Consider the following 12,671-nt stretch of genomic DNA (forward strand, 5'->3'; position numbering starts at 1 on the left):
ACCATTTTCTGGACAGTTGAAGCCCAATGATGAACACAGCTCTCAGGATGGTCTGCCCAACTGTGCCAGTTAAGACTCTATCCAGGATGATTTAACAAAAAAGGAAATGACTGACTCATAATGCCTTCAGGCATAGCTGGATCCAGGTGTTTCAATGATGTTGTCAGGCTCCATTTCCTTTGTGATAATTTTATTTTCAGGCTCTTCTCATGGAGACAAAAGGCTTTAGAAACTCAGCCTCACATACTCTTGGTTTCACATCTGGATGGAAAGAGTAATTGCCATTTTCCCAGCATTCCCAGCAAAAGTTTCACTGATTCTCTTTGGTTTGTGGCTGGTGGTCCAATCAGAGCCAATCACTGTGGCCAGGGTAGTGGGATGGCCTGGGAGCCCATGGATGGGGCCTAGTCCAAACAAACCACAAGGGCAAACAGTGGGTAGGAGCGATTCTACACAGGAAAACTAAGGGTACTGTCACAGAGGAAGGATGAATGGATGGCTGGGTGCAGAACTATAAATATCCATCTCAGTAGTTAAAAGGAGAGTGAAAAATCACCTCCCTCATTCTAGATGGCATACTTCTATTAATTCAGTCTGGGGCACTTCACTGCCTCACACTGATGACTCACCTCAGATTTGCAGGGGGGTGTTTTTCCTCATCTAATTCTGCTTGGCTTCATCTCCCTCATCCCCTGCCATGTCTGGGATGCAGAATGAGAAAGTCCTCTCTCTCCACGTCTGTCCTAAGGACAGTGAGGCTTCCCAGTGGCACGTCCACGAGCAAGACTAGAGCCAGCCCCTCCCCCTCCCCCTTCCCCCCCTTCACCTTTGCTAATTGGTCACCCCTCCCCTCTCAGAGTCAAAATGACTCAAGGGAGACAGCTGAGGCCCAGAAGCAAATTTTACTGCCAACACACATGGCCCAAACCCAGGGCTAGATTTAAAACTTTCTGGGCAAAAACAAGCCCTGTTCTCTCTTCACAGAGTTGAATTGCTTCCCCAGAGTGGACAAGCAACCATCTGATTTATTAGAAACCAGGAGTTTTGCATATAATGTGTGTGTATATGTAAATAATAACAAAAACAAAACTGGCCCAAAGAGTGGATCTTCAGCGCCCTCGGGCCACAAGGCCGCCAGACACAGGGAGATCTCCGAGAATGTCTGTGTGCAACCCTGGAATTCTAGTATAATCTGATCATCCGGCAGACTGATCATTGACAGACTATAATCTGATCATTGACAGAATAGACGGAGGCTCAGAGGGAGCCTGGCACAGAAGTGACCCAAGGTCACTCAGCAAGTGAGTAGCAGAGTGACCATTAGAATTGAGCCCCTCCCATAGCTCAACTCCCCCGCCCTGCTTGGCGTTTTCATTTGAGTGAGCACACAGGTCCCAAAGTGGCGAAATAAAGTGTTTTTTTTTTTTCCTTTTTCTCTCCAAAGCCCCCCAATACATAGTTGTATATTCTTCGTTGTGGGTCCTTCTAGTTGTAGCATGTGGGACGCTGCCTCAGCATGGTTTGATGAGCAGTGCCATGTCCGTGCCCAGGATTCGAACCAACGAAACACTGGGCCGCCTGCAGCGGAGTGCACAGACTTAACCACTCGGCCACGGGGCCAGCCCCCGAAATAAAGTGTTTTTACTTTCATTTTGTAATGGGCCCTAACTGAAGGTGGGGGCTGGGAGGGAGGAGACAACGAGGGGATTACCGTCATTACCTCCTTCGCACCTACCGCACACTTGGCCCTGCGCCAGGGGCTGGAGACACTTTCTGGGGCAATGACTGCTCCTGGGGTTTTCAGTGGCCGGCTGGGCTGGCGAGGGACACAGCTCAATCCAAGAATCGAACACGTTCTTACATATTAAAAACATGGACAGTGCCAGGAAGGAAAAGGACAGGATGTGTACCAGCTCGTTCCAAGAGCATCCTGACCCGGCAGTGGGGTCAGGAAGGGCTCCCCGGAGGAAGTGATGTTGGAGCTGAGCTCCGAGGACCTTTCCACAGGACCTTACATAAACGCTGCGGGAACAGCCAGTCCTCCGCCCGCCTCCTCACTCAACTCCCCGCGGCAGCAACCAGCACGCCCCTCGCCACCTCCCCCAGGAAGCTTCCAGTAATCCTTCCCCTAGCTACGCTGATGACACACTTGGGATGTTCCGACGACGGCGATCCAGGTCCCGTTACACAGCGGCCACACGCCCGCGGGCCGGAAGCAGGATGAGCCTCCCCAGAGAGGAATTTGGGCACGCCCTCCGCTCTTCCCCCCAGCATCCACTGGGCGAGAAAGTTCTGGGGGGGTTCCCTTCCACATGTTCCAGGGCGATGCCAGTTTTCCAGCCGCTGCTTCCTCTGCAGGCTGGAATACAACTCCCCCCGCCCCCGCCCCCGCCCGGCAAAGACGTCCTCACTCTCAGGCCCAAGGCCACCGCCCACCTTCTCCCAGGCTGGTCTGAGTCTCCTCTCCTCGGCTCTCCCTGCCCCCGAGTGCACCCTCCATCCTAGCTATGACCCTGCCATCACTTTTCCCTGTGCCTCCATGGCTATGAGTCTCCTGGGCACAAGTCTTGGGGCTCCTTGATCCTTAATCGTCCTTCAGCATCTGCTGGACCCTGTGCTTTGGATCACCAGGTTCTGCTCCTCATTAGCTCTGCGACCTTGGGCAAGTTACTTAACCTCTCTGGGCCTTCATTTCCTCCTCTTTAAAATGGGACTAGGGGATAGTCCTTACCTCACAGGGTTGTTACAGCATTATATGAGATCTGGGACATAGCACGCTTACTACAGTCCATATACAATCGGACACTAAGGCAGTCGATATACAATAGATAGATACGTCATCAACAGCCATCCCAGCGGGCTTAACCTCATGCTACACAATTTTTAAGCCTTGACAGGTCTAAAGAGTTTTTTATCATCTGTCCTCACTTCCAATCGATTTTTCATCCGAGCAGGATCCCCAGGACCCGCTTACACCCGCTCTCTAAGCACTCAGGGTCAAGTACAGGGCAGCGGGGGGCGGGCCGGGCACCCACCCTGGCAGCCCGGCCCGCGGCGTCCGCGCTCTGCGCCCGGCCCTTCCCCCACCGAGGCGGCCCCCGGGCGCACGTGGGGCGGCGTCTGCGAACCCGCGGCCCGTGTGCACAGCCCGGTGCGCCCGGCCCGGCGCGCCGCGGGCCGCGGGTGACTCAGCGAGGGGCGTGTGCAGGCGGCCCGGCGGGGCGGGCTTTTGCACCCGTCCCGGCTCGGCCACTATAAAGGCCGCCCGCCGCGCTCTCGGCTCCATCACCCCTCCGCCAGGTCAGCGTTGCTCGTGCCTCTGTCTCCGGACTCCAGCCACCGCCTCAGTGCACCATGGACCCCAACTGCTCCTGCGTCGCCGGTAAGGATGTCTAAGCCGCGACTGGGAGTCGGGTGCAGAGCTGGAGAAGCGGTTTCTGACCCTTCCCGCTCTTCCTAATCAGGGTAGGGTTGGCCCCCTTTCAGAGCGTTTTGGTGTGCCTTCCTCTGCTCTAGGTTAATCGGAGGCCCCGTTTAACCGATAAGGAGAGGAGGGTTTATGGCTTGCCCAGGTTGCCACGAGTGGCTTCTGGAACTGGGACTCGAACCGGGGCTGCTAGCACCTCTTCCCGCGTTCGAGTCTAAGGGACCCTTCTCAGATCCGACTTTTCTCCTTGCAGGTGAATCCTGCACCTGCGCCGGCTCCTGCAAATGCAAACAGTGCAGATGCGCCTCCTGCAAGAAGAGTGAGTGGAATCCTCTTTTCATCCACCCCTCAGCCCCGCCTCCCGCTGCCCAGCCCTCTACAGCGTCCGGAGAGTGTAAAGCGGGGAGTTGCCCCTTTCTCCAGGAAGGCGGCACCTCCACATGGCCCCTGTTGGGCGGGCGGGAATCCTTACTGATCTTTTGTCCCAAGCGCTCATCTCTGGCACCCTCTCTTCCCCAGGCTGCTGCTCCTGCTGCCCCGTGGGCTGTGCCAAGTGTGCCCAGGGCTGCGTCTGCAAAGGGGCATCGGACAAGTGCAGCTGCTGCGCCTGATGTTGAGGAGAGCCTGCTCCCCATGTAAATAGAGCGACATGTACAAACCTGCATTTTTTTTCACACAGCGCTGACCCAATTGCTGCATCCCCTTTTCTATGAAATATGTGAATGACAATAAAAGTTATTGACCTTATTCGGACTCTGGTTTCCTTTCTGTGCATCGGGAATAAGGGATTTTATGCCCACCAGGGCTGGGGTAGGAGACTGGACTTCTAGTGAGGGGACTTGGCTTGTGGACTGAAATGTGAGGTCTCCAACTGAGTGCCCTAAAGCAAGCAGGTACCTCCCTGAACTTCGTTTTCTGTAAAATGGAAGAGCATTAGGCAGGATGCTAGAAGGGCGTTGGGTAGATACACGGTCGCCTCGCTTCTCATGTCAGGAGTCGATGGCATACAAACTTCTCGCTCCCTCATTTTCCATACCAGCTTCAGTTCCTCATGGATTTCAGATCTGAGAGAATCTAAAGAGGGTGGAATCCGAGACAGTAGAATCTCTACCTGAGGTTCTCCAACTTTCTGTGGTGAAAGGCTGCCATTAATTTTCTATCGGTGGTTTTTATTTCCAAAGACTAAATAAACTTAGGTAAAATAAAGTTAATTACTACGAAAAATTTAAAAGTACACTATACCATTTTTTGATTCAATATATAAATTTGAATAAATATGCAAGGAAGAAAATAGCAGGAAAAATAAAGAATTTAGAACTATACCATTGTTTATTGAAGGTGTGCACGGAGCACTGGAAACAGTTGACAGACGCCCCCCTGTGTAGATCTCACACACTTTGAGTGGCATGGGCCCCCATGTCCCCATAAGGAACGCTCCCTCTGCCTTTCCCAGGGCCACTGACGCGACACCTGCTCCCCTGAGAGCTCCTGTGGTGGCTCTGGATCTTTGGAAGTTCCTCTCTGGGTCGGGCTGAGATCAACCCCTCCTTCCAAATCCAGCCTGGGCTCCTAGAAACCCACAAAGTGACTGGGGATGCGGAGGGAAGTGCCCAGGCATTTCTCAGCAAGAGGGAGCGGGCCTGAGAACTGGTTCCATATGAAGTCCTTCACGTCTGCCTGTGCAGGGTGGAGTTTCTACAGTTTGGAGAGCGTGGTGGCCTTTATTAGGCAGGAGTGAGTCATTTATGACTTGTCATTCACGCCAACAGTTAGTGCTCCTGGCTATTTGTGGAGTGAATTATTGTTTGATGTTCAATCAAAGAGAAAGACGAGTCCCGTGGCCCAGGAGGCAGGACCACGCTTGCCCACAGGTGCCCTGTGTGAAGAGGGGATTTCAGAAGCCAGCCTGTGCCAAGCCCATGGGTGTTGGTGTCAGGCAGTCCTGGTTCACAGCCCACTAGGCCATCCCTGGCCATGCCACCTGAGCAAGTTGTGGATGGTCTCTGAGCCTCCACGTCCTCCTTTGTATAAAGGAGATGACATCTCACTGTGGGGGATTAAAGGAGAGAGTGGCCTGGCTCCTAGCTCGGGCTTCATACACAGCGTCCATCATGGTTACCACCCCCACCCTGACAGTGTGGAGAGGGAATCCTCACAGCTCCCAACAAGCCCCTGGAGGTAGGCTCATTGGTTTGGAACCAAGACAATGGGTTGGAGGCCAAAGAGGGATTGGAACCTTGGGGTTCCAGTGCCAGGGGAGTGTGGATGACCTGAAATAACTCCCCGGGACAAGAGGCTGCCACAGCATTTGGACAGACACAGAAGCCTTTCCCACGCTTCATCATTTGACCTGCACAGGGACCACGGAGAGAGTGAATGTCCAGGGGATGGAGTGATTGTGCCAACTTCCAGAGAGGTTCAGCAACCTGTCCAAGGCCACACAGCTCACAGTCAGAGTTGTGAACCCATACTACGGCTGGCCACAGGTGGCTGACCATGCTGTGACTGGATTTACATCCTGCCTCTCCTTGGTCAGAGCTGGAAGCCTTCTTAGAGACGGTCCAATTGTGCTCCTGGCTTTAGAGATGGGAACCTGAAGCCTGGAGAGGTCACAGAGCTCTGCACGGGGATCCCACTGCCGGCTCAGTGCTCTTCCCACTGCTGCCTCTGGGCCAGGTGCTCAGCGTGCTCATCTTTCCTGTGGAGTCATGGGGGGCATGGGGGGCATGATGCAGCAGTCTGCCTGTGTGAGGGCCAACCCCACCTGTGTCACTTAGAGCCCCATGAAGTCACCTCTCTGAGGTTCAGTCTCCCTCACTATAAGAAGGGCAACATCGGGGGCTGGCCCCGTGGCCGAGTGGTTAAGTTCGCGCGCTCCGTTGCAGGCATCCCAGTGTTTCGTTGGTTCGAATCCTGGGTGCGGACATGGCACTGCTCATCAGACCACGCTGAGGCAGCGTCCCACATACCACAACTAGAAGAACCCACAACGAGAAATATACAACTATGTACCGGGGGGCTTTGGGGAGAAAAAGGAAAAAATAAAACCTTTAAAAAAAAAAAAAGAAGAAGGGCAACATCACAGCGCCTGCTCCTAGGATGAAATGCTTGAATACGTGCAAAGAACTTAGCATGATGCCCGGGACACAGGGAGTCATCTATGATGTTGGCTATTATTTTATTATTATCATTCAGAGCAGAGGAGACATTTTACTACTTCCAGACAAATAAACCAGGCTTGGTTTCTGTGTTGCCGTGTCCTGCATTGTCCTCATCAACCACGGGAGCAGGTGAGCAGTTGCCCAGAGAGGGGCATCTTCTCTCCCCACAACAGAGAAGGGCACTAGGGACAGACAGCCGTGAGCCAGACAGTCCATGTCCTCCAAACAGATACAGAAGGATGCCTGCCATCTCTGCTGTCACTTGCACCAGGATTTTGCTTAACATTTTCTTTTTAATGATTTGTGTATTCTCAGATATATTTATGACAAGCAGACTCTTTACCACTACTGAAAGTGAGAATCAGGTGACTTCCAGGCACGGAAGGGAGCCGTAAAATCACATCTACCTTTCTTTCGCATCACTTTTGTCCCCCCCAGGATTGAGCTTGAAGGTCGGGAAGTGCTGCAGACGCTCCTCTGGGCCAGAGAGAAGCCTCCTCACGGACTCTTTCTTCCCCTGGGGACCTGACGGGAGTCAGATCCTGGGCGCCACTTCCCAGCACTGTGGCCCTGGGTCTGTGCTCTGTGCTCTGTGCCGTTTTGCTTTTGGGAAACGGGCTCCTAACTAGTATTTTCCTTTAGGGCTGTTCTTAGGGTTCGGATGGGGAAAGTGGTGAAAAAGGGCTGGCAGACTCAATGTGAGGGGACTGTCAGGAAGGCACAAAGGGAAACACCCACTCCTCTGGCTTTGTCTTTGAATGCCTGGTCAGCCTGCCACCTAAAACGATGCCTTCCCTGGGGGCATCCCGTGCTTAGGGAACATCTCAGTTGTGTCTGTGCACCCAACTCCGGCGTGGCTGCAGCCAAGCCAGGGCCGCGACCGCGAGGCTGCGGGTGCTCAGGGGCTCCAGGAAAGGGCGAACCTGAGGCCAAGGGTGCAGGGGCTGGGGGTGGGGAAGACGGCGAGGACTCAGGGGCTGAGGCCCAGGAACACTCGGGGTCGGGACGGATGCCCACCCCGGGAAAATTGGGACGAGGCGGGCAGGGAGGCTGGGACACCGCATGGCCTCTGGCACACAAGCCCCACCGCGGGACGGCGCCACAGGATCGACCCAGCGCTGCGCACGGAGCTCAGCCCCGCTCGGAAACCCTGCGCCCGTCCCGGTGCGCACAGCCCCGCCGAGGGAGCTGCGGCCGCGCGGTCGCCCGGGGGCGGGGTGCAAGGACGGGGCGGGGCCTTTGCGCCCGGGCCTCCTGCTCTGCCTATAAAGTCAGCAGGCGGGCGCCTAGACGCCACCACGCCTTCCAACAGTCCAAGTGCATCTTTGGGACCTGCTTTTGGATCTCAGGACTCAACAAGGCTCGGAATGGATCCCAACTGCTCGTGCCCCACTGGTAAGAGACACTGGGCTCTGGGCCTTAGGATGCCCCTTTCCAGGGACAGAAGACAGCGTCCTTGGGTTAGGAGAGGAAGTGTTCTGAGTCTGAGCTGAGGTGACCTCCTTCAGTTAGCACGTCTTGTGCTTTCACATGGCCAAGCTCCTGAGAGCATTTCCAGGCTCCTGGGCCTCTGTCTCGAGTTGAGGGTACTGAGGCTCCAGGCTGTGCATCTCGAGGTCAGGGAGCTGCTGCGCTGGGACCCAGTGCTGTGTCCAGGCCTCAGAGCTGCCAGGACTGGGTGGGAGCTGCCTCTTCGGGGTGCAGGATCTAAGGCCCTGGCCCCAGTCTCTCGGGGTGGCTCTGGAGCCTGGGACCCTCCTTGTGGAGCAATGTCAGGAGAGGACCTACCTTTCCCAGCAGCAGAAGAGAGAAGGGGGGGCTTCTCTCTATGTGCCCGCAGTGGGACAGGAGCTCCCAGGTCTGGGCCTGACAGAGGAGGGCGCACGGAGGGTTTGGGGACCAACTGCTGTGTCTGCATCAGCTCCTGACTCCCTGCCTGGCTTTCCTTCCTGGCAGGTGGCTCCTGCACCTGTGCCGGCTCCTGCAAGTGCAAAGAGTGCAGATGCACCTCCTGCAAGAAGAGTGAGTGTGGGCCCTTCTGGGGGTCTGGGGGCGGGGCTGAGGCAGAGACAGAACCCAGAGCTCAGCAGGCAGGCTTAGCCAAGGAGCCCGCTTCCCTACACCCCTGCTCTTAGCATGGTTCTGAGTCAGAATCGGAGTTGCCATAGCCCTACAGATGCTTGAGCCCCAACCTCTCATTCTAGAATGGGGAAACTGAGTCCTGAGAGGTCACCAAATAGTGTCAAGGATGGAGCCAGACAAGAGCCTAGGTCTCCTGTCTCCTGATGCAGCCTTCAGAACCCTCCAGTTTTCTGAGCACTTTATGCCTCTGAACTTGGGGACCACGTGTGGTTTCTCTGACCTGGTGGTGCAGCCCTGTCCTGTGCAGGCAGCCTAGGTTTCCCTGGCCCTCTTGGGGGCTGCTCTGGCAGGGGTTTGCCCCTCTCTGATCTTGAAGACTTTCCTCACTTCATTTTAGGATTCTCGGAGGTGGGGAGCTGGCCTGACTGCCCCCCACCCTCCACCCCCTGGATGCTGTCAGTGTCTCTCCAGGCATTCTGGCCTATTCAGGACTCAGATGGTGCAGGGCACCCTTTTCCTAGTGGGTAGGACCTTACCCAAAGGTTCTACCCATTGTCTCAGGACAGAGCATGCCATCCTAACCTCAGGGTCCCCCGAGGCCCAGGGCAGAAATGGTGTCAGGGCTGCTGTTGGGAGGGAGGTTCTGGTAACATCTGCCCTGACTTCTCCCTCTGCCCTCTGTTCCCCAGGCTGCTGCTCCTGCTGCCCCGGGGGCTGTGCCAGGTGTGCCCAGGGCTGCGTCTGCAAAGGGGCATCGGACAAGTGCAGCTGCTGCGCCTGATGTCAGGGAGAGCCTGCTCCCGATGGGAACAGCAACACACACACACACACACACATACAGCTACTAACACATACAACCCTACTGCTTTAAACATTTCTTGATACAACCCTGACCTTTTACCACAACTTGCCTGTTTCTATGAGATCTGTGAATTCCAATAAACGTTGTTGACTCTATTCTGGCTCTGTTTTCCTTTGTGTGTCTTGGAAATAAGGGACTTCATGCCCATCACAGCTGTGGTGGCAAATTGGACTGGAAGTACAGCGACATGTGTTCTGGACCCAAAGACTAGCCCCTAAGAAACCAAGTGCCTGAATCAAGTCAGGATCCCTCTCTGAGCTTCAGTTTGTCGGCAAAAAACAGAAGCATCATCCAGATGACAGAAGGGCACAGGACAAAGTTCCCCTCTACTCTCAGTGTAGATGTGGACCATAGAAACCTCGCAGTGTCTCATTTTCGTTCTCTGGGGATCCCCCGCCAATCCTCAGTCGGGGGTGATGTTAGGCCTCCAAAGTTCAACTCCCCAATTCTGTGGCTTGTACACGGGGCTTGCTTCTAAACCACTGTGTTATTGGACCTGCTTTTTTTTTGTAACACAGATTTAACGATTGGTCAAAAAAAAATGAATTACTAAGGAAAACATTAAAAGGACACTATCTACAAACCCCATTTTTAGATTCGACACACAGATTTTCAATAAATACATGAAGAACAAAAAGGAAAATTAGAGATTTTTAAAAGCTGTACTAATGTTCATCAAAGGTGTGATTTGAGCACTGGAAGCAATTCACAGAGGCCCCCATGTGTGGATCACCCAGGCCTTGAGTGGCACTGCCCTGACATCCCCACAGGGAACCCTCACACTTTCTAGCCCAGGGCCACGTACAGGACACCCCTGAGAGCTCCTGTGGTGGCTCTGAATCTTTGGCAGTCCCTCCCTGGGTCGGGCTGAGATCGGCCCCTCCTTCCAAATCCAGCCTTGGCTCCTTGAAACCCGCAAAGTGACCAGGGATTTGGAGGGAAGTGCCTAGCCATTTCTCAGCAAGAATGTACCCGAGAACTGGTTCCAGGTGAAGTACTTGCTGTCCACCCTGCAGAGGGGGTGGATTCCACAGTTTGGAGGGCATGGTGGTCTTTATTAGGCAGGAGTGAGGGGTTGAGTGATTTGCAACTCATACCAAGCGTTAGCCCCCTGGCTCTCTGTGCAGGGAATTGCTGTTCGATGTTCAACCAAAGAGAAAGACGAGTCCCATGGCCCAGGAGGCAGGACCACGCTTGCCCACAGGTGCCCTGTGTGAAGACGGGATTGTAGAAGCCAGCCTGTGCCTAGTACATGGGTGTTGGTGTCAGGCAGTCCTGGTTCACAGACTACCAGGCCACTCCCTGGCCATGCCACCTGGGTAAGTCACTTGACCTCTCTCAGCCTGAGTTTCCTTACATTTAAAGAGGAGATTACATGTCACAGTGAGGAATTAAAGGAGACAGCATCCTGGCTCCTCGCTAGGGCTTCAGACATGGGGTCCGTTAGATATCCTTCTGATCACGGGGACTTTCCTGGAGACGGAATCCTGTTGAATCCCAACAGCGTCTTGGGGAAAGGCTCATTGGTTGGAAGCATGACTCTGGGTGGAGGTTAAGGATGGATTGGAAATTTAATGACTTTGTGGCAGGGGGTGTGTGGATGACCTAGAATAAGCCCCCTGAGACAAGGCAGTGTCACAGCATTTGAACAGACACAAAAGCCTTTCCACTCTTCCAGTCTTAAGGTTTTCACACAAGCAGGTGACTGAGACAGCAAAGAGGAAGAGGCTGGAGTGACTCTGCCATCTTCCAGAGAGGACAAGCAAGCTGCCAAAACTCACCAAGCTGGAAAATAAAGGGATGAAGGAATCTATGCTGTGCTACAGGGGTGCCTGGCCACAGCTGACAGATCACAATGTCACTGGATGCTACATCGTGCCCATCACAGTCCAAAGCTGGAAGGACCCTTGGAGATGGACTCCCTTTGCCCTTGGTTCAGAGATGGGAACCTGAAGCCCAGAGGGGTCACAGAGCTCTGTAGGGGGATCCCACTGCCGGCTCAGTGCTCTTCCCACTCCTGCCTCTGGGCCAGGTGCTCAGTGTGCTTGTCTTTTCTGTGGAGTTGTGGGGAGGGTGGGAGGGCGTGATGCTGCAGTCTGCCTGCATGAGGGCCAACCCCACTTGTGTCACTTAAAGCCCTGAGATGCAACCTCTCTGTGGCCCAGTCTCCTCCCCGATAAAATGGGCAAAATAGGGGAAAGCATATTTCTTAGAGGATGAAATGAATCAAGACAAGTCAAGGACTTAGGAAGGTGCCTGGCACGGGTGAGTGGTCTGTGACATCAGGTATTACTGCATTATTATTGTGCACAGCATAGTGGTATTTATTTATCTCCAGACAAATCAGCCAGGGCTTGGGGCCTCCTGTGTGTCCTGTGTTGTCCTCATCAATCTCATGAGGATGCGACCTGGGGATCAGAGAGACTCCTTCACTCTTCTCACAGCACTGTGATGGGCACAAGGGGCACAGAGCCGTGAGGAAACTCTCTGTGCCTTCTCAGACACGGAATGAAATCTCCATTTCTCCTACAACCTAACCATGTTTTATTTAACATTGTCCTTTGAAATGGTTCCTATTTTCTTTCACGTACTTGTATGAAAAGTCTTTCTCTCTACTGAAAGTGAGAGTCCGTCTTATTCCAGACATAGAAGATCACCGGAGAATCATACACGTTTCACTGAGGGGTCCCTTTCTTGCTGCCCACGGTGGGGCTGGCAGCTGGCTCTTGTTAAATGTCCAGCAGGAGAGAGTGGTGTAGACGGACCCAGACCAAAGCCTGCTTGTCATGGACCTTCCCTTCCCCTTGGGAAGCTCAGTGGATCAGTCCCCAGCTGTGTGACCTCGGGCCGGTCACTTAGGCTCCCTGTGCTGTGTTGTTGTCCTAGTGTAAAAACGGCTCATGCATAAAAGGGTTTTCCTTTCCAGTTGTTGTGAGTGTGCAAATCACGAGTGATGGAAACATGGCCTGGCACACGCTAAACGCCCTGGTGCTCTTAGGGATGGTGGAAGGGAAACAATCCTTTTTCTTGCTGTGTTATCAGAGTCATCTCCCTGTCACCTACTGTGAGCCCTCCATGGGGGGGTCCCACGCTGTGGGTACCGTCTGGAGTGGGGAGTACTGGCAGGCTATGGGGAGCA

At 54.1% G+C, this 12,671-nt stretch overlaps 2 protein-coding genes across 2 annotated transcripts; both read left to right on the forward strand.

Annotated features, from left to right (window-relative positions):
- Window positions 1-3,093: 3,093 nt before the first annotated feature.
- LOC103564201 (metallothionein-1B) lies at window positions 3,094-4,174 on the forward strand. Its single transcript, XM_008539791.2, has 3 exons — window positions 3,094-3,382; window positions 3,681-3,746; window positions 3,947-4,174. The coding sequence occupies exons 1-3, from the start codon at window positions 3,355-3,357 to the stop codon at window positions 4,036-4,038; spliced, it is 186 nt and encodes a 61-aa protein (XP_008538013.1). The 5' UTR covers window positions 3,094-3,354; the 3' UTR covers window positions 4,039-4,174.
- A 3,250-nt stretch (window positions 4,175-7,424) lies between these two features.
- On the forward strand, window positions 7,425-9,627 carry LOC103564200 (metallothionein-1A). Its single transcript, XM_008539790.2, has 3 exons — window positions 7,425-7,983; window positions 8,545-8,610; window positions 9,360-9,627. The coding sequence occupies exons 1-3, from the start codon at window positions 7,956-7,958 to the stop codon at window positions 9,449-9,451; spliced, it is 186 nt and encodes a 61-aa protein (XP_008538012.2). The 5' UTR covers window positions 7,425-7,955; the 3' UTR covers window positions 9,452-9,627.
- Window positions 9,628-12,671: the final 3,044 nt, after the last annotated feature.

Source organism: Equus przewalskii, chromosome 3 (assembly GCF_037783145.1).
Source record: "Equus przewalskii isolate Varuska chromosome 3, EquPr2, whole genome shotgun sequence".
Taxonomy (NCBI): domain Eukaryota; kingdom Metazoa; phylum Chordata; class Mammalia; order Perissodactyla; family Equidae; genus Equus; species Equus przewalskii.